General features: G+C 56.7%; 1 protein-coding gene across 4 annotated transcripts in view; it reads right to left on the reverse strand.

Annotated features, from left to right (window-relative positions):
• Positions 1 to 7,290, reverse strand: part of KCNQ1 (potassium voltage-gated channel subfamily Q member 1) — a 404,394-nt gene extending 397,104 nt beyond the window's left edge. For 2 of the 4 annotated variants that reach the window (XM_055271769.2, XM_055271764.2), the window contains exon 1: positions 6,789 to 7,290. In XM_055271769.2, the coding sequence (XP_055127744.2) occupies positions 6,789 to 7,174 (386 nt within the window). In that variant the 5' untranslated portion in view covers positions 7,175 to 7,290. The remainder of the gene's footprint in view (positions 1 to 6,788) is intronic. The other 2 variants (XM_055271779.2, XM_063635939.1) reach the window with 2 other exon arrangements.
• Between the last annotated feature and the right edge of the window lie 12,429 nt (positions 7,291 to 19,719).

Genomic DNA, 19,719 nt, shown 5'->3' on the forward strand with positions numbered 1-19,719 from the left:
TGCCTGTGGTTCCTGCTTTCTGCATCTCTTCAAGTCTCTGCCTGGAGCAAGTTCAGCCAGGAGCTGGGGAAAGCTACTCAGAGCACTCTTTCAGTGCACCCCAGAGTGTGATTTGGGAAGGCAGCATAGAAAGGCGTGCACCTTAGCAGATATGGAGAGGAAGCCAAGAGGCCCCGCCCCCAGGGAACCTGCACCCTCTGGGTGAGGGTGGCCGTAGCTCACCCGCTGCCGGGACGCAGGCACAGAGCAAGGCTTTGAGAGCCATCTCTCAAAGGGGACAGTCCTCAAGGTGCTTCCTGGTGGCAAGTGCTAGGTGGGAGTGGGGGTGCCCGTGGATACAAACTGGGCCTGAGGCCAGGAATAGTGTATCACCTCACTGGAGACCACAGCATCCTGAGGGCTTCTGGGCGTCCTGAGGGCTTTCTGGGTGTGGCATGAGCAAAGTGGCCAGGCCTAGTTGTCTCATCTGTAAGGCGATCCAAATGTCCCCATCTGTGAGTGGATGAGCGAAATGGGGAGCAGAGCCCAGGCCCCAGGTCCCAGAGTGGGCAGGGGCCTGTCCTGGGGTCAGCTCCCCAGCCCAGCTCTTCAATCAGGAGAAGATCCTGCCGGAGGCGGACAGGCAGATGCCAACAGACTCCAGGCAGCTCATCCTGAGAGTCCCGTGCCAACGAGGAAGCCACGACCCTCCTGGGAGCCTTTCTGCTGGTCCATCCCACACAGTGCCTGGGACCACGGCCGGGTCCTTCCGGTGCTCAGAGCCCCCCAAGGGCAACGACAGTGCCGATCCCATGGCCCTGAGCCTCAATCCTCTAAGACAGGGTTCCCCAACCCCGGGTCCGTGGCCTGTTAGGGAACAGGCCGCACAGCAGTGAGTGAGCGTCAGGTGAATGCAAATGACAACCTGAGCTCTACCTCCTGTTGGATCAGCGGTGGCATTAGATTCTCGCAGGAGCACAAATCCTATTGTGAACTGCGCATACAAGGGATCTAGGTTGCACGCTTCTTATGAGAGTCTAATACCTGATGATCTGAGATGGAAGAGTTTCATCCCAAGATCACCACCGCCCCAGTGGAAAAATCTTTCTTCCGTAAAACAGGTCTCTGGTACTAAAAAGGTTGGGGACTGCTGCTCTATGGGGAACGGTGTTTCTGCGGAAGGGCTCAGGCACCTCCTTGGACACACCACCCTTAACCTGGATCCTTCTGGAAGCACCATGCCTGCTCAGATGGACCCTACACCCTGAACCAAACATTAGAACTTCCCAGGAGATGGTCGAGAAGTGGGAAGACACCTGGGTCCCATCATGGATCTTCCCCACCTCCAGCCGGGGCCTGCTCCCCAGAGAGAAGCCCCTCCCCAGCCAGCACCCACCCACGTGGGGCTCCCAGAAGAGGGCTGGGCCGGGCAGCCACATCCCATCACATGGTCAGATGCCTCGTGTAAAAACGGCCCCCTGGACTAGGGTCACGCGGCCATCCCTGTGGTCACCCAGCCCGTACCAGAGACACCAGCCGCCCCCCTTTGTCAACCACGATAATTTTGCATCCATGAGGTCTGGGGTTTCTCATTGTGCTCGGAGGAGCTGCTGGAGAGAGACAGCTACCCACCAGGAAGGGGTGTGGAGGCCAGAACGGTCTCACCGACGTGCCCACAGGGACCCCAGATGCAAGCAGAGCATGGTTTAGGAGCGTCCAGGGGCTGGAGTGACCCATGGTGACAGCAATCCTATACTGGCCAGCCCCAAGGCACCTCCCGAGAGTGAAGCCAGACCCTGCCGCCCTCCCCTCTGTAACCGAATCCTTGGGGTCTGGGTCAAAGTGGCCCAGGATGGTGATATTCATTGCATCATTCTCCCCTCCAGCAGCAGATGTTGGGCTTTTGGAAGCTTCTCTGCAGCATCTCCCCAGGCCGACACCATGCTATCCCGGCACTGGCCACACCCAGGCATCTTGCCTTGGGCATTTGCTCTCTCTCAGCTCCTCCTGGGCCTGGAATGTTCTCCTGGCATCACCGCCCTTGGGAGCTGTCTCCTCCCACAGGTGCCTGAGATGAGATTGTCCCAGCCTTGTTGTTCTTGCCTGTGGACAGAGTCTTGAATCGCAGCGAGATATCGCAGGGGCCAAAAGCCAGTTTGGAATGTCAGGACTAGGGAGGGCTCATCCACCTCTGAGACAAGGCGGGTGAAATGCAGGGAACTGGTGGCCCTGCCCAGGGCCGAGCAGGGGCTCTGGACCAGGACGCGTGCATCTGCACCTTGGCTACAGGGACCGGCGGCATTCCCATCACTGGAAGGCATGAGCTCCCTGGACCCACTGCATCAGGACCCCTGTGTCAGGACCAGCTCCCTGGACCCACTGCCCTGTTAACAGCATCCCTGGGACTCAAGGACACTTGCTCGTCTGGGCAGCTCTGGATCACACTGGCAAGGACGTCGAGCGCAGATGGAGCAGACTTGAAACCAGCCTGGCAGCAGGAGGGGAATTCTCAGCACCCAACGCCTTTAAAAACGGGGGCATCAGCCACCTGGGTGGAGTTGCCTGCCAACCCCTGTCACTCTGACACCCTCGGTGGGCACGGTGCTCCTGCCCACCTCAGCTGCCCCCAAAGGCACTCAGCTCCGCACAGCCTGTTTCCAGCTCTGGAGCACACATAGGGTGGGTTTGGAGCTGTTCACCCTTCCTGTCCTCTGCAAGACGTGCCACATGCCAGGACAGCACGTGGCAGAACTCATAGCAGCAGCTGACAAGCCAGCTCCCTGGCTCCAACCACCTGACCTCATACTGGCCGGCCCAACTGCATCCCAGGCCCTCACGCCCAGTGGAAGTTCGTCCCATCGGCACCCAGGAGTGTCCCCGCAAAGCTCCTCCCTCAGACCCAGCCCTGCGACACAACACAGCCCGCACATTATGTGCAAAGGTTCCAGTACCTCGAAACTGCCAAGCGAAAAGGGACCCTCCTGCCTCCAGCACCCCAGGGTTGTAGGCTCAAGCTGCAAGCACCATGCCCACAGGGAGCTGTGGCTTCAGTGCCAGGCACAGGTGAATGTTCCCTCCAACCAAGGCACCCTGCGCGGAAGGTGCCAGCACCAGGAGCCTGCCGCAGAGAACGAGACGCAGACTCAAAAGGCCCAAGACCCTGGCCAAGGCAGCCCAGCCACGGGGCCACGCCCAGACACAAAGCCCTGCCACCTGATCCATACCCACCAGGCACTGCCCAGGCCACCTGCAAGGACCCAAGTCCCTACCACCCTCCTGACCCCCTGTCCCCACACAGGCTGGGGAGGCCCTTTCTCCCAGGCTCCAGACTCTTTTGCCACCTAGACTACCCCCTCCCCAGCTGACGGCCAGGGGTAAGGGATGCCTGTGTTCCCCCCAACTAGTATGAAGCCACAGTTAGACACTCAACATGTTGGCAAGAGTGGATCTAGAAACACTGGGCTGGGTCTGCAATGGAGGTGGGGGGACCCCAGACAGCCAGGGGATGAGACCAAGGGCTCATGCCCCACAGAAGGCGGCACTGGGAAAAGCCCCAAAAGGAATTCCCAGTTTTCCTGGGAATCTAGGGCTGAGGAGTGGGTGGAGGGATCTTAAAGAAGATGGAGAGAAAGAGACCTGATGGCCCAGAGAGCCCCGTCCTCCTCTCTGCCCAGCCCCACCACCTGCCTTGGCCTCTGGCCTCCCTGCCCAGCTGCAGAACAACTGCCCAGCAGCTGCTTTGGACTCCAATGCCAAAGCCTGGAGATAGGAGGGCACTGGAGTTCACAAAGTTGGGTGCTGCACCCTGAGAGCTGGCTCTGTGTGGCCTTGTCTTTTGGGGAGGCAACCAGATCAGCCCAATCCACCTCCGGGACCTGCTTCTGGCTCCATTGTTGGTTAACATGCATCTGTGACGGTTCTGCCAACACCCCTGGAAAGTTCTTGGGAAACAGGGAAAGCCAAGGCTGTAGGAGCAGGGAACAGGGGCTGCTGAGCCAGACCTAGGTTTGAGAGCCTACAGGGGCAGTCTCCATGCACTACAGGTCCCCCCTCAAATCCCTCTCCTTGGCCACAACCAGGATCTCCATGCATCTCAGCAACCAGAGTAGATGCCAGCTGGATGTCCACACCCCTGGCCAAGGCTCACAGCAAGGGAGCTAGGACCTCTGGGTGCAGCAGGGCTGTATGGACCCCATACAGCGAAGATGGGAGCTGCCCCCACTGGGGGCGCAAGCAACCACAGATAACTGGGGGTGTTGGGGGCAGGAAGCCTAAGCGGGCAAGGGTTGTGGCCCAGGTGCCGTGTCCACCCCAGCCAGCCCAGGGAGGCAAGAAGGAACACAGGAAGAGCTGCTCTCCTGGGGTGGGGGGGTTCCCCGAGGAGGGGACAGGATATCCTGGCTGGCTTCCCCAGCCACACACAGGAGAGTTCGCCCTAGCCCTGTAGGGTCAGCGGAACACTGGCTCCTGCCTCAACCCCCCTGCACACACGCCTGGGCCCTGGCTCTTCAAGGCCAGGCTTGTCTTCAGGCCAGAAACCACAATATTTCTCATTTCACAATCCACCTAAGGACAGGGCCCTGTCTCTGCCACCATTGCCAAGACTTCTTACAGCAACACAAGGGCTGGACTGGCACAGGGTAGACCTGATTTGGTGAGGCTGCAGGTGGCCTCCAGCTACTCTGCCATCCTGGCTCTATGACCAGGTCTCCCCTCGAGAGACTGGTCCTGCCAACCTCCTAGGGCACTGAGGGTGGGAGCGCATCTCCCAGGCCCCCACCAAGGCACATGTCCTGCCCAGTCAGGGTCCACCTCCAGTCCCACCCCACGTGGAGGTACCTGGGTCGGGGGCTGTTCATGACAACTTCCCAGGGCCAGGCACACATCTTACAGGGACAGGGCCCAGAGCTGGAAAGGACCAGCCCCAGGTCTGGCCACTTCACAGAAGCATCCCTTTCCTGGCCACCCCCTCACAGAAGCCATCCTGCCCCTGTCCCCAGAAGCCACCCCTGCCTTGCCAGCTCTGCGGAGGCTGGGCGAAGGTAGACTCTGCTGAGCAAACTTCCGAGACCTAAACAATCCAAATCAGGAAGAAAACACAAGTGCAAGCAGAGACTTCCTCTGGGGCGCAGCGAGCCCTCTTCCTCTTCTTCCTCCACATGGGTGGCTGCAGTGAGCCCGGAGGCACGTGTCCACAAACCTGAACACAAGCGAGAATCGAGGGGGTCTGCGGGTACTTTGCCTTGGCCTCTGGCTGAGGGGGTCTTCCCACCCCTGGACATCTCAGAGAGTCTGGGGTCCGGGAGGCACGTGGCCACCAGCACACAGCACCTGTGAACCTGGCATCTGCTGGACATTTGCACAGTGGCATTGGACTTGGGTGGGTTCCCCTGGGGTCACTGCACACAAATATCTCCCAAACCCCAAGCCAAGCCCCCGTTGCTGCAGCCACGAGCAGAGCCAGCTCCTCTCACAGACCAGCAACGGCTGTGGCTCAGGCACCCGCCAACATGTCAGGAGACAGGGGCTTGGGAGCTGGGGTGGGGAAAAGTCTCCAAGGCCACACCCCAACCACATCTTTGAGGACAAAGGTGGGTGAGACTTCCCCTTCCCGACATGGAAGGCCACCTTCCAGCAAGGAAGGCAGTAGCCCTGCGACCCCTACCCTACCCCCTCACCTGAGACGATGCTTGAAGCCAGTTGTGGCCTGGCTCCTGCTGTCACCCGCCCTGAGGCCCTGGTGGCAGCTGCCAGCAGGCATGGACAGGCCTCTGGATGCCCTCCAGCCAGTTCTCTACTGAGCCTGCCCGAGGCAGAGGAGATGCTTCCACCTGAGGACGCTCAGGGAGACCACCCTTCAGCCCTCAGGTGAGCCCCACGGCCATCAGCCATGGGATGGCTGGGTAGAGGCTCCCAGGCCAGAGGCTGGCACCACACCAAAAGGCCGCTGGCTGGGCAGCCAGGAAGTAGGGCCACTGGGGCAGCGGGGGAAGGCCCCAGGCAGGCATGTAGGAGAGCAGCCTGGACCTTCCCGGAGGTGACTTCCCAGGCCCGTCCCTGAGAAATCCAGTGCCCAGCCCTGCCCAGGCACTCGGTACCGGGAATTGGAACCACCTGGTAACCGGTGGCGGGGGGGGGGGGGCCAGGTGCCTCTGCTACCAGCGCTGCTTTCTCCGGGAGCACAGCTGCCTCTTAGTGAGAGCTGCAAACGTGCTTCTCCACTCTGCATCAAGCCAGGTTTTCATGAGCTTGGTTCAGTTAATGTGGGGCCTGTGGGGACGCCCCGTGGCATGCTGAGCCCTCAGGGAGCACCGCCACGGTCACCTTCCTATCCTGGACAGCCCCCTGCCCCAGAGTCCACCTGGGCCTCAGGGGGTCTGAGATGCGGCACCAGACTTCAGGGGCCTTCTCTCTTGGGGGCTCCTGAGCCTCGAGTCTCGCCGACCTTGAGGAGTTATCTTACTGCACCCAAGGGTGCGCTCCCCAGCACGCTTCTCTTCCCAGAAGGACTCACACCTGGACTACCCTCCCGGAGGTGTGGAGCCAAATTCTGGGCTCCAGGTGGTCCCCTTCCCAGCCGGCTCCCTCCCCACGCCGGGCCTGCGAGAAGATGCGCACCCCCAGACACAGCAGCGCCTCTGAACTTCAAGGGAGAGTGCAGAGTTTGTGTTTCTGCGTTTCCCCACTTCCTTCCCTCCTCTGCTCCGGGGTCGCAGCTCCGACGGGGCAGGTGGCGCTGGGACAGAGCTCCCCCACACCAGCTCTCAGGAAGCACCTTCGTACCGGCCGTCGCCGGTGGCGATACTCACACGGCGAAGTGGTAGACGAAGCATTTCCAGCCGGTGGGACGCTCGAGGAAGTTGTAGACGCGGCCCTGGACGTGGGTGCGCGCCAACAGCGGGCGGCGCGTGCTGTAGATGGAGACGCGCGGGTCTAGGCTCACCGGCGGCCGCGGGCCAAGGTCGGAGGCAACTGGGGGCGCGGCGGGCGCGGCCAGGGACGCAGGGGGCGCGGGACCTGGGGCGCCGGGCGCGATGGGCGCGTAGAGCGCGCCGCCCGCGGGGCCGCCCTCCGCCAGCTCCAGCGAGAAGGGGCACTTCTTGGCCAGGCCCGCGCTGCCCCGCCGGGCGCCTGGCAGGCGGCCCCAACCCCAGCGCTTCCTCTCGGCCCTGGGCGGGGAGGAGGCCGCGGCCATAACGAGGAGGGCCCGCGGGGCGCCGGCCCGGGCGGCGGCACCGGGAGCTGCAGCGAAGGCGAGCGCCCGGGCACAGTGCGGGCAGCCACTGCTGCCAGCCCCGCCGCGGGGGGCCGCTGCCGGCCCAGCCCGGGCGCTCGGGGCGGGGCCGGAGGGGGCAGTGGACGAGGGCCGGTCCCATGGGACGGCGTGCCCCGCCCCTGCCTGCACGCCCCGCCCCCGCCTGTCCGGCGCGCAAGGGCGTCCCTGCCCGCGCCCACCGGCTTGGCCCGCCCTCTCCCTCACGGACCGGCTTGGCCCTGCCTCCGCCTCACCCCCTGGCTTGGCCTGTCCACGCCCCCGCCCCCGCCTGCGCCTCCGCCCGCGCCCCCGCCCCCGCCCGAGCCCACCTGCTTAGCCCCGCTTGTGTCTTCTACCCCGCTTGGCCCCGCCCCCTCCTCGCCCACCTGTTTGGCCCCGTCCCTGTGTGCATTTACCCAGCTTAGTTCGGACCCTTCCCGCCCGCCTGTTTGGCCCCGCCCCAGTCTGCATCTACCCCCACCCCGCGCTTGGCCCCGCCCCCTCTCCGCCCACCTGCTTGGCCCCGCCCGCACCCACCTGCTTAGCCCCGCCCCGTCTGCGTCTCCCCTGCTTGCCCCTGCCCTGCCCTCACCCACCTGCTTGGCCCCCACTTCTGATGCCCGCCTGCTCTGCCTGGCCCGGAGGAGGACCCCAGCTGCGCCGGGGAGGAAGGGGTAAGGCCCGGCCGATACCACGACAGAGAACTGCACAGCCCGGGCAGGAGGGGCAGGGTAGGGTGCGGGCATCTACTTTCCCTTCCTCTGAGCCACTCCAGAGTTGGGGGTGGTGGGAGGAAAGGGATGTCCTGGGTGAGGGTGTGCTGGCCCCGCGATCACTGTGAGCGCCCCCGGGTGCCCAGGCGCGCGAGCTACGGGCGAGGAATACGCTCGGGTCGCTTTCCACTAGGGCCCTTGGACCGGGAAGGTGAGATGGGACCACCACTGTCAGGTACCCCCCATTGGGAGCTGTGCGGGTGGGGAGCCAGCAGGGCTGCTGGGGGGTGGGGGCGGCACAGCCGGGGTCTGGACCTGGTTTGACTGCCGGGCATAGTGGGCGGGGCTGCCTGGGCAGGTAAAGGGAGAGGCGCTTGCGCCACCCTAGGGACTTGGAGAATGGGCGCCTTGTCCTCCCCACCGTCGGAAACGCGCTGCCGCTGCGCCCCGTGGATTCCCCTGGGTGGGAGTGGGTTGGTCACATCGGAAGATTTTCACAGGTCTCTGCACTGCCTCCCGCCCGCTACTGGCATTTGGGTCTCAGCACATCTCAGGCTTGGGGGAGGGTGGAGGGCAGCCAACAGAAAAGACTGGCTTTTTTCAGGATATTGCACACAGCCCCGAGGCAGGGACTGAAGGTTGAGCTCAGCGGTGACTCTCCGTCCCGCCAGGAGACCCATAACTCATGCGACACTTCCAGGTCGTCGCTGAGCAGCCTGGGCCAATTTGATGTATCTACCACCCACCTGCCAAAAGTGTGCCCTTTTATCGTGGACGGAGTCCAGCCCAGGCCCTTGACGCCTGACTCCCCACCCTAGTGTGGTGCCCACACAGGAGTGCACAGTCTGTATTTGCAGCAAGAGTGGATGGAGTGGGTCCCAGCTTGTGCTGGGCACTGTGATAACACAAGGGAGGCTGAGGAGAGGGTACCTTCCTGGGAAGCACATCAGTCAAGGTACAAAAGGGCAGCGGGCCCGAAGATGGGGGCGGTCAGTCAGCTCTGCAGAGCACACACCACGCATTCAGCAGTTACTTTCCGGGTGAACGTACACACACCTGCATGGAGTCTCTGCCTTCCCCTCTCACCTCAGCAGGAGGAAGGTGAGCTTTGAATAAGCAGCGTTTGGACAACTGGACAGTCATAAAGAAAAAGGATACCTTGGGTCCATCTCACCACACACAGGAATAAATCTCAAATGAATCAGAGGCTTAAGTGTAAAGGGTGAGATGAAACCATGCAAATTCTACAAGAATGTACAGGTCAATTCCTCAAGAACCTGTGAATCGGGAAAACATTTCCAACTATGACTTGAAATCCAAAAGCAATAGATAAAATAAGAAAAATCAAAATAGAAGCACCATTAGCAAAGTAAAGGAGACAAATAACCAAATGGGAAAAGTATTTGCATTTTCGATCACAAAGGATTAATATCACTGATACATAAAGAACATCCAAAACTGAGATGAGGAACCTGCCAGACAGTCCTATGGAAAAGGGAGCAGAAGACATGAGTTCATAGGAAATGGGGTTCATGACCTTTGCACTTATGAAAAAATGTTCGTCATTTATAGCAAGAAAAATGCAAATTAAAAGTACACTCTGATACCACTGCTTGCTTATCAGATTGGCAAAAATCTAGGTCTTTGATGGCAACTCTGTGGGAGAGGCAGCAGGCACAGGTGCACTCCTCATCACTGGTAGAAAAGAGACCTAGTGATATTACTAAATGTATCATTTGACGCAGAAACACCACTTCTAGGAAATAACCCAAATATATGTAGGAAAAATAGAAAAGTACATATACATAATGATAGTCAACGCAGCATTTTTTATATTAGCAAAAGTCTAGAGACAATCACAATGTTCTTCAATTGCTTCAGCTGTGCTATGGTACAGCCACACGATGGAGTGCCATGATCAATATGATCACTAATACTCAAAGAACCAAAGGATCCCAAAGAACTCTGTGTGTGTGTGTGTGTATGTGTGTGTGTACCAAAGAATGATGCTAAATTCCTTTGGAATCAAGATTTTCAATATAAAAGAGATATAGATTTAAAAAATCGAAGCACAAACCAGTCCTTAAATTGAATGGACTATATTAGCATAGACCCCTCAGCTATTTTATCTTAGGAAAAAGGTATATCCTACTACTGTTCATTGTCAAGTTTGAGAAGGGGCTGATCAACAATGGGACAATTTGAGCATCAAAAAGAGTCATGGATTAAAACACATCAAGTAGCTGAAAAGCCCATGCATTCATAATAATACTGAAAAATCCTATTTGGTCTTCTGCAGGTTGCTTTGCTCATTATTCTGAAGACGAGTGAAAAGGCAGGGTGGTCAAGCAGGTCAAGCCTCCATATTTTAAAAATTCTAGGCCGGATGCAGTGGCTCATGCCTGTAATCCCAGCACTTTGGGAGGCCGAGGCAGGCTGATCGCTTGAGGTCAGGAGTTTGAGACCAGCCTGGTCAACATGGTGAAACCCCGTCTCTATTGAAAATACAAAATTAGCCGGGTGTGGTGGCACACCAGCTACTCGGGAGGCTAAGGCAGGAGAATCACTTGGACCTGGGAGGCAGAGGCTGCAGTGAGCTGAGATCGCACCACTGCACTCCAGCCTGGGTGACAAGAGCGAAACTCCATCTAAAACAAAAAAAAATTCTAATAACTCGCTAGGGAGGCTTCTTGGAGGCCCCCAGGGCTGTCTCCTGGGTCCTGAGCTGTGCCACAGCCTGCTGCTCTGGGGGTATGGGGTCCCATTGGCTTGGGGACACTGAGGCAGGAGAGAGGCTGGACAAGGGATTGTCTTCAAGCTCCCTGCAAGCTCCAAGGACCTGAGGGGGGATGGGTGGGGAACTGAGAGGAGGGAGTAAGGCCAGGTGTGCAGGTGAGGTAAGGTGGGGCTGGGCGGGGCTGGGTGTGGGCTGAAGTGAGGCCAAGGGCTGAGGGTGGGGGAGTAAGGGTGGATGGCCTGGTAGGACAGGCAATACAAGTGGGGCCTAACCGAGCCCAGTGGCCACTCTCTGTGTGAGCAAGGAGGTGAGGAGGGCTCCCATCAGCTGAGGGAGAAGGACCGCAGGGTCCCAGCCTCCCAGCTGCCACCTGCTCTCTCCAGGACACACCCTCCACTGAGGAAAGCCCCTCCTCTATCATTCCGGTGGGTGCACATGTCCAGTCCTGGTTGTCCTGGATGCAAAGGCTGACAGACCTATCAGCCAGCACGAACAGGGAGGAAACCCTCTCCCAGCCTCTCAGGCCCTGAGGCTGTCCCAGAGCCTCAGAACCTTCTGGAAACACGGCACTCAATCTACCTCACACCAACCTTCCAGGGCTGTTTGCCGACATCCCCCAGCTCACCAGGCTCACCTCATGTTCCTCCGGCAGGGTCAGAGGCCCACAGTGGGAGGAGCCTCAGAGGTCACCAAGAATGCAGGAGGAAGGGGGAAGCTGAGGCTGACCAAGGGAAGGGTGTGTGGCTGCTGTGAGATCAGCATCTGTGGGCCATGGCTGGGCTGCTAGAACAGCCAGGCCACCAAATGCTTCCTGGCCAACATCCTCCTTCAGGTCATCTTCCTACCTATTCATTCATTCAATCATTCGTTCATTCCCCCAGATCCTCGCAGAGCACAGGCTGAGTGCCAGGCACTGTTCTAGGCGCAGGTCACAGCGCTGTGTGCAAGACCACCAGCTAGTGGTGAGACAAAGAAAACGAAGGAGGCACAGGATGGGGGTGCAGACTGTGGAGGGTGGTCAGCAAGGGTCCCAGGGGCGTCTCCACAGAGACCCTGGAGCAGGCCCTTCAGCAAATCTGGGAGGTATTTGCTGTTGGAGGACTCTGCATGCAGTAGGCACTCAATGCAGAATGGATGGGAGGGTAGGAGATGGGGCAGGGTGGCTGGACAGAGCCACCACCCTGTATTCCTCAAGCTGATGTGTCTCTCCAGAGGATCCTTCTGCCTGGCGAACATCTCCTATGGATATAATGCCCCACATCTGTAAGGCATCGCCCCATTTAAGGCCCTGTTGTTCTTTTTTGGATTCAGAGGGTATGTGTGCAGGTTTGTTACATAGGTATATTGCATGATGCCGAGGTTTGGGATATGGATGATCCCATCACCCAGATAGTGACAATAGTAGCCAATAGTTTTTCAACCCTTGCTCGCCCACCATCTACTAGTCCCCAGTGTCTATTGTTGTCATCTCTATGTCCATGTGCACCCATCGTTTAGTTCCCACTTTCCCACTTATAAGTGAGAACGTGTGGTATTTGGTTTTCTGTTCCTGAGTTAATTTGCTTAGGATAATGGTGTCCAGCTGGACCCATGTTGCTGCAAATGACATGGTTTTATTCTTTTTTATGGCTGCATAGCATTCCATGGTGTGTATATACCACATTTGCTTTACCCAGTCTACCACTGATGGGCACCTTGGGTTAATTCTAGGTCTTTGCTATTGTGAATAGTGCTGCGATTAACATGGAAGTGCAGGTGTCTTTTTGGTAGAATGATTTTTCTTTTGTATATGTATCCAGTAATTAATGGAACTGCTGGGTCAAATGGAAGTTCTGTTTTGAGTTCTTTGGGAGATCTTCAAACTGCTTTCCACAGTGGCTGGACTAATTTACATTCCCACCCACAGTGTATGAGCGTTCCCTGTTCTGCTCACTCTTGCCAGCATGTATTGTTTTTTGACATTTTAACAAAGGCCACTCTGACTGGTGTGAGATGGTATCTCACTATGGTTTTGATTTGCATTTCTCTAATGATTAGTGATGTTGAGCTTTTCTTTATATGTTTGTTGGCCACATGGATGTCTTCCTTTGAGAAGCATCTGTTCGTCTCCTTTGAGCAATTTTTATGGGGTTATTTTTTTCTTGTTGAATTGTTTGAGTTCCTTGTAGATTCTGGATATTAGACCTTTGTCAGATGCATAGATGCAAATATTTTCTCCCATTCTGTAGGTTGTCTGTTTACTCTGTTGATAGTTTCTTTTGCTGTGCAGAAGCTCTTTAGCTTAATTAGATCCCACTTGTCCATTTATATTTTTGTGGCAATGGCTTTTGAGAAATTAATCATAAATTCTTTCCCAGTGCTGATGTCCAGAATGGTATTTCTGATGTTTTCTCTTAGTAGTCTTATAGTTTGAGGTCTTGATATTTAAATCTTTAATCCATCTTGTGTCACTTGTGCATATGGTGAAAATTAGGGGTCCAGCTTCATTCTTCTGCATACAGCAAGCCAGCTATCTCAGCACCATTTATTGAATATGGAGTCTTTTCCCCATTTCCTATTTTTGTTGACTTTGTTGAAGATCAGATTACTGTAGGTGTGTGGCTTCATTTCTGGGCTCTCTATTCTTTTCCATTGGTCTACGTGTCTATTTTTGTGCCAGTACTATGCTGGTTTGGTTATAGTAGCCTTGAACATTAGTTTGAATTCAGGTAACGTGATGCCTCTGGCTTTGTTCTTTTTGCTTAGGATTGCCTTGGCTCTTCTGGCTCTTTTTTGGTTCCATATGAATTTTAGAGTAGTTTTTCTAATTCTGGGAAAAATGATGTTGGTAGTTTAATAGGAATAGCGCTTAATCTGTAGATTGCTTTGGACAATGTGACCATCTTAATGATGCTGATTCTTCCTATCCATGAGCATGGAATGTGTTTCCATTTGTGTCATCTATAATTTTTTTTTAAGACAGGGTCTCACTCTGTCACCCAGGCTGGAGTGCAGTGGCACAATCATGGTTCACTGCAGCCTCAACCTCCCAGGCTCAGGTGATCCTCCTGCCTTAACCGCCCCAGTAGCTAGGACTACAGTCATATGCCACCATGCCTGGCTAATTTTTGTATTTTTTTGCAGAGTTGAGGTTTTCGCCATGTTGGCCAGGCTGGTCTCGAACTCCTGGATTCAAGTGATCTGCTTGCCTCAGCCTCCCAAAATGCTAGGATTACAGGTGTGAGCCACTGCATCCAGCCAGTTTCTTTCAGGAGTGTTTCTTCTTGTGGAGATGCGTCATCTCCTGGGTTAGATGTATTCCTAGGTAATTTTTTGTGTGGTGAGAGTGGACATACTTGTCTTATTCCTGTTCTTAAGGGGAATGCTTCCAGCTTTTGCCCATTCAATATGATGTTGACTGTGGGTTTGTCATAGATGGCTCTTATTATTTTGAGGTATGTTCCTTTGATGGCTAGTTTGTTGCAGGTTTTTATCATGAAGGGATGTTTAGATTTTTTCAAAGACTTTTTCTGAATCTATTGAGAGGACCATATGGTTTTTTGTTCTGTTTATGTAACAAACCACATTTACTGATTTGCATACATTTAACCAACCTTGCATCCCAGGAATGAAGTCTACTTGATTGTGGTGAATTAATTTTTTGATGTTTCTGGATTTGGTTTGCTAGTACTTGTTGAGGATTTTTATATTTACTTTCATCAGCAAGCCCCTGTTCTTGATCCTAGCCCCACAGGCGGTTCCTGGTTCATCGTTGCCTCACCTATTCCCTAACTACCTGCCCCCGCATGCTCATAAAGACTGGTCAGCTCAGACCTGCCCCTACCAGCAGGTCTGGGAGGGGACCCCAGGGCAGTTGCCTGGGGGCTCTGTAAACAGCCTCCAATGCAGACCCAGTGCAGTGGGGCTGGGTCGGCCCCAGGAATCTGCATCTTAGTGTACTCCCCTCTCTCCTGTGCAGGAGACCCTGAGGGTCCCCAAGTTTGGGCACCACAGTAGGACAGAGCCAGAACTAGCCCAGGGTCCTACAGTTCTGCCTTGACCTGGTCCTTCCTGATTGCAGGCTATGTCGGATGGTCACTCTACAGTGAATACCGGCATTGACTGTGCCCCACACACTGCACAAGAGGCTTTGCCTTCGTGAATCCCACAATGGTGCAGGACAGACAGACACACCTTCATAGGGAAAGGCACCCCCCCAACCCAGGAGCAGGTCCACATGCACACTGAAGCCAGGGCTCCCCACCAAGGCAATTTTCTCACTTGTGATATCAGGAAATGTAGAAGATGGTATGCCATGGCCTATCCCCCAATTCACAGCTTGGGTGTACCCCACTCCTCCTCTTCCAAGATGCCAAGCTGGGAGCCAGCCAGGGAAGACTGAGGCTGTATGTGTGTCTGCCCGCACGTGTGCAAGTATGTGTAGGTGTGCATGTGTGAATGAATGAGCCTTTTTGTCACCATGAAGGACCTGGGGATCCCCCATCCCTTCTCCTAAGAAAGGCAGCCTTAAAGCAGCAGGATCCAGCAGGCTGGGAAAGGTACACCCAGGACAGCAAGCAGTGGGGCAGAGTAGAGAGGTGGGGAGCTACACCCGGTGGGCCCATGGCTGGTGGCCGGGCCCTCCCTGCAGGTCACACACCCACACTCACTCCTCCCAGCCCAGGACCCAGGGTCTCGGCCCAGTGCCCAGGTGGGCAAGCGGGGTGCTTCCAGCTGTGTTTGCTTTGATCTGAGGTTAGGTCATCTGATGTCACTGCAGACTCTCTGAGCTGGTCTCATGCTCCCTGTTCTGGGGAAGCTCCCAGATTCCCACCTGGGCCCAGCCCATCTGGCGGAAATCACTTCCAGAGATTGCTCCTGGCACAGCATCGATTCTTGGAGTTGTCCGCATCACCTTGTGTGGGAGGTTGGCTTCAGCCAGCAGTACGGGCCCCTCCTCTGACCCTCGCATCACTGACTGCCAAGCTTCCCACCCCCAGTGGGAGTGCTGGGGACCAGCCCCACAATCCAAAGGTCTGAGGCCTCTCCAGCCCTGGCGGGGCCCCTGCCCAGGGAAGCAGCCTGCCACCTCCACACATAGCCCTTCCCTGGGCCCAGGCAGTCCTGTCCGAGATGCATGAGAGGCCAGCCCCTCCCCTCCCTGGAGAGTGGTGGTGGCTGTCCTAGCCACTCAGAGAAGGAGGGCAAACAGGGGTGGGCAGCCTGTCCCTACATCCTTCCAGGCCATGGTGGGCCACTCCTGACCAGGGCACTCATCCGTCTTGTAGATGCTGCCAGACTGGTACAATGGTGTGGGGGGGCTCACCCTCTGAAGCCCACCATGGCCCATCATGGGCCAGAGCCCAGAGCTAGCCCCGAGCTGAGAGTGGACTTGAGGTGGCGGCTGAGCAGGTCGCCCAAAGGCTGGCAGGGTTTGGGCAGTGGGGCCAGGAGCTGAATGGGTGATGAGTAGGGGAGGAGGAGGTGGGATGACTCAGCCAGCCTGCCAGGATTTATTGGGCACCTACTGAATTCCCAGCCTTGCTGGGTTATGGTGTGGGGGAGGCCAGGGGAGCGGAAGGTGAGGCTCCTGGCCTCAAGGATGGTGAACTCTTCTGTGAGGTACGCTGGCTGGAGAGAAACCACGAGAACTGCCCACACTCTTGGGGTGCTCTGGCCAATCCCCCATGGCTACCTGCTGCCTGTTCCCCAGCGTGTGGGCATCCTGAGACCAGAGACTGACTCGCCATCCTGGCACTGTGGAGAAGTTAGTAAGTGGTGAGTGGGTGACTGGAGAGAGGAGTAAACAGGTGGGTGAAGTGATGGACAGACAGATGGAGAGATTGACAGATGGATGGATGGGTGGGTGGGTGGACAGATGGACAGATTGACACATGGATACACAGATTGGTGGGTGAATGGATGGATGGATGGATAGATGGACAGATGGACAGATGCACATGGACAGATGGATGAACAGACAGATGGATGCATGGATAGATTGGTGGGTGGGTGGATGGATGGATGGATGGACGGACAGATGGATGGATGGACGGACAGATGGGTGGATGGATGGACAGACGAATGGACAGATGGGCAGAGGGATGGATTGCCATGGGTGCATGGGTGAATGACAGGTGGACAGGCCGGTGGAAGGCTGGATGGCTGGGTGGGTGGTGATGGGTGAGGAGGTGCATGTGTGCTGGTGGATGTGTGCATGAGTGGGTGGGTGAGTGAGTGGGTGGATAGACCAGCAGATGGGCCGCCCTTCCTCCAGTTATTTGCACAAATGGCACCTTCTCCATGAATTCTTCCTCGACCAGCCCATTTAAAAATAAAATCTTGCAGCCACTGGGCCTCCCCTGCTTTATTTTGCTCCATAGCCATTTTAATCATTGATTGATTTTCCTTCTTTCTCATGTATTCCCTTGTTTGTTGTCTGTATCTGCCCCTGACACAGTGCCTGGCACATAGAAGTTGCTCGATAAATCTCTCCCCAGGCCGGCTGTGGTGGCTCATGCCTGTAATCCAGTGCTTTGGGAGGCCGAGGTGGGAGGATTGCTCGAGTCCAAGTGTTTGAGACCAGTCTGGGCAGCATAGTGAAGCCTCATCTCTACAAAAATAAGTAGATAAATGAAAAGCAAAAATCTGTATCCAATGACTGCATGAACTGATGGGTGATCAGATGGTTGAGTTCATGGATGAGTGGCTGTGTGGTGCTTACCGATGGCTGTCATTTCCAGAACCTCAGAAACGACTTCTCTCCCCTGGATCAGCCAGGCTGTGGTCCTCCTGGCCCAGTGCTCACACTTTGAAGCTCCAGCTGCACCTGCAGAGCCTGCCTCCCAGCACCTGCACACCACAGACACTCACACACAGTGTCCACACAGACACACAGTGTCCACACAGACACACACACGTGCAGCTACACACACATGCACTCACACAGTTTCCACACAGACACACATGCAGTGTCCACACACACAGTCCACCTACACACACTTGCACTCATACAGTGTCCACATAGACACACACACAGTGTCCACACACACACAGTGCAGCCACACACATGCAGTCACACAGCGTTCACACAGACGCACACACAGCCAAACACACAGTGTCCACGCACACACATGCACTCACAGTGTCCACACAGACACACATGGTGCACCTACACACACACACCGTCCACACAGACACATGGTACACCTACACACACAGCCTCCACACACACAGCCACACACAGTGTCTACATACGCTCACACACAGCATCCACACAGATCCATACAGACACAGTGCACCTACACACACATATACACTCACACACTGCATCCACACACAGCCACACACAGTGTCTACATACACTCATATACAGTGTCACACAGACACACGCACAGGCACACCTGGTGTCCACACACACAGTGCAGCTACACACACACACACACATCCACACAGAAATGCCCACGGTGTCCACACTATGTGCACTCACACACAGTGACACACACAGGCACGTGCTGGTCCTTGCTTCTTGCACTTACCCAGGCCCTGTCCAGGCCCCAGCCCTGCTGGTCCTCAGGACATTCACTGGCTCAGGCCTCATGCACCCTTCAGTGGAGGGAATTCTCATGATCCCCATTTCCAGACAGGATCTGGAATCACTGAAAGTCCTACTGCAGCCTTGACCACTGGCCCAGTGCCCACTCCACACACAGCACACTCACACAGGTGCACACACGCCAGATGGATATGCTCTCATGGACAGTGCATGGAGCCCCCTACCCCAGCCACTGGGCCCGGGCAGCTCTCGGCCTCTCCACAGTGGCGTCTGCTCTCGCTGGTGGAGTTGGCCAGGCAGCCCTTGCGCACACTGAGAAGAGTACACCTTCCTTTGCGGATCTGCCGTCTGACCACCAAGCACCCTCTGCGGGGAGCGGGGTAGGGGGACGTCTTCCTGCAGCTGCGGAAGCTCCAGGACAGGACAGCAGGGGAGAGGGCGTGGGCCTTGCCTCATGGCGGCATTGCTATGGGCAGGTCATTCGGCCTCGCTGGCCCCTACAGCCTCTACCTCTGTTCACATCTTGTGATGGGGTCAAGGTTGCCCTCCCAGAGTAGAAGGACAGGCAAAAGGTGATGCTGCAAGGATGGTGCCAAGACAGCGGTGGCAAGCTGCAGGCGCTGCCTGGGCCAGGGAACTTAGTGGAGCGGGGATGGACGTGCGGCTCCACTGGTCCCCGGACTCCCGGTGTCCACTGCTGGGCACTCAGGATCTGCCCAGAGGCCTTGGACACAGGCACCACTGGCTTGGACACAGGTACCACTGGCAGAGCTTGCCCATGGCCCTGCTGCCCCATGGCATGGCTTCGGGCTGCCCCCCAAGGGGTCAGACCTGATGCCCCAACCATCAGCTTTCCTGTCTGAGCACCTACACACACATATACACTCACACACTGTGAGCTCTGGGCTGCTTCCCTCCCATCTGGGGCTAGACTGTGTGTGGTTCAGAGGGAGACGCTGGGTCGGGGGGGCCCACCACACTGGCATGGGGACCGTGGGCCAGCGGGCCCTACTCTGGGTGGTGGTTTCTCTCCTCTAAGACAAAGAAGAAGTGGGTTGCAAATCTTTCTGTAAATAAAATGCCACATGGCACCCAAGGATGTGCCTGGGGTGGAGGCTGCCTGTGATGCAGGTGGGGAGCCAGCCTGCAGCTCCTCCTCTCTCAGTGGAGGCCCGAGGACCCCAGTCAGGGACGGCTCACGCTCTCCTGGACACTGGGGTCAGCTTCTGAGCCCGTGGGCCCAGCCTCGCATGGCAGGGCTTGGCAGGAGAGAGCTGAGCCTTTGCAGTCAGCCGGGGGGGTTGCTAGGGATCCAAAGGGGATCTGCTGTCCCAGGGATAGAGGCCCCATGGGGGGCAGGGGCTGGGCCCTGTTGGAGGGCCTCTCCTCCAAAGGAAGTTCCAACGTAAAGCCTGCCCGGGGCCAACTGTAGCAAAGGAGACAGAGGCCGCTGAAGGCAAAGCCGCTGCAGAGGGCGGGCAAAGCCTGCTCTGTTGGCAGC

Source organism: Symphalangus syndactylus, chromosome 1, assembly GCF_028878055.3.
Source record: "Symphalangus syndactylus isolate Jambi chromosome 1, NHGRI_mSymSyn1-v2.1_pri, whole genome shotgun sequence".
NCBI classification, from domain to species: domain Eukaryota; kingdom Metazoa; phylum Chordata; class Mammalia; order Primates; family Hylobatidae; genus Symphalangus; species Symphalangus syndactylus.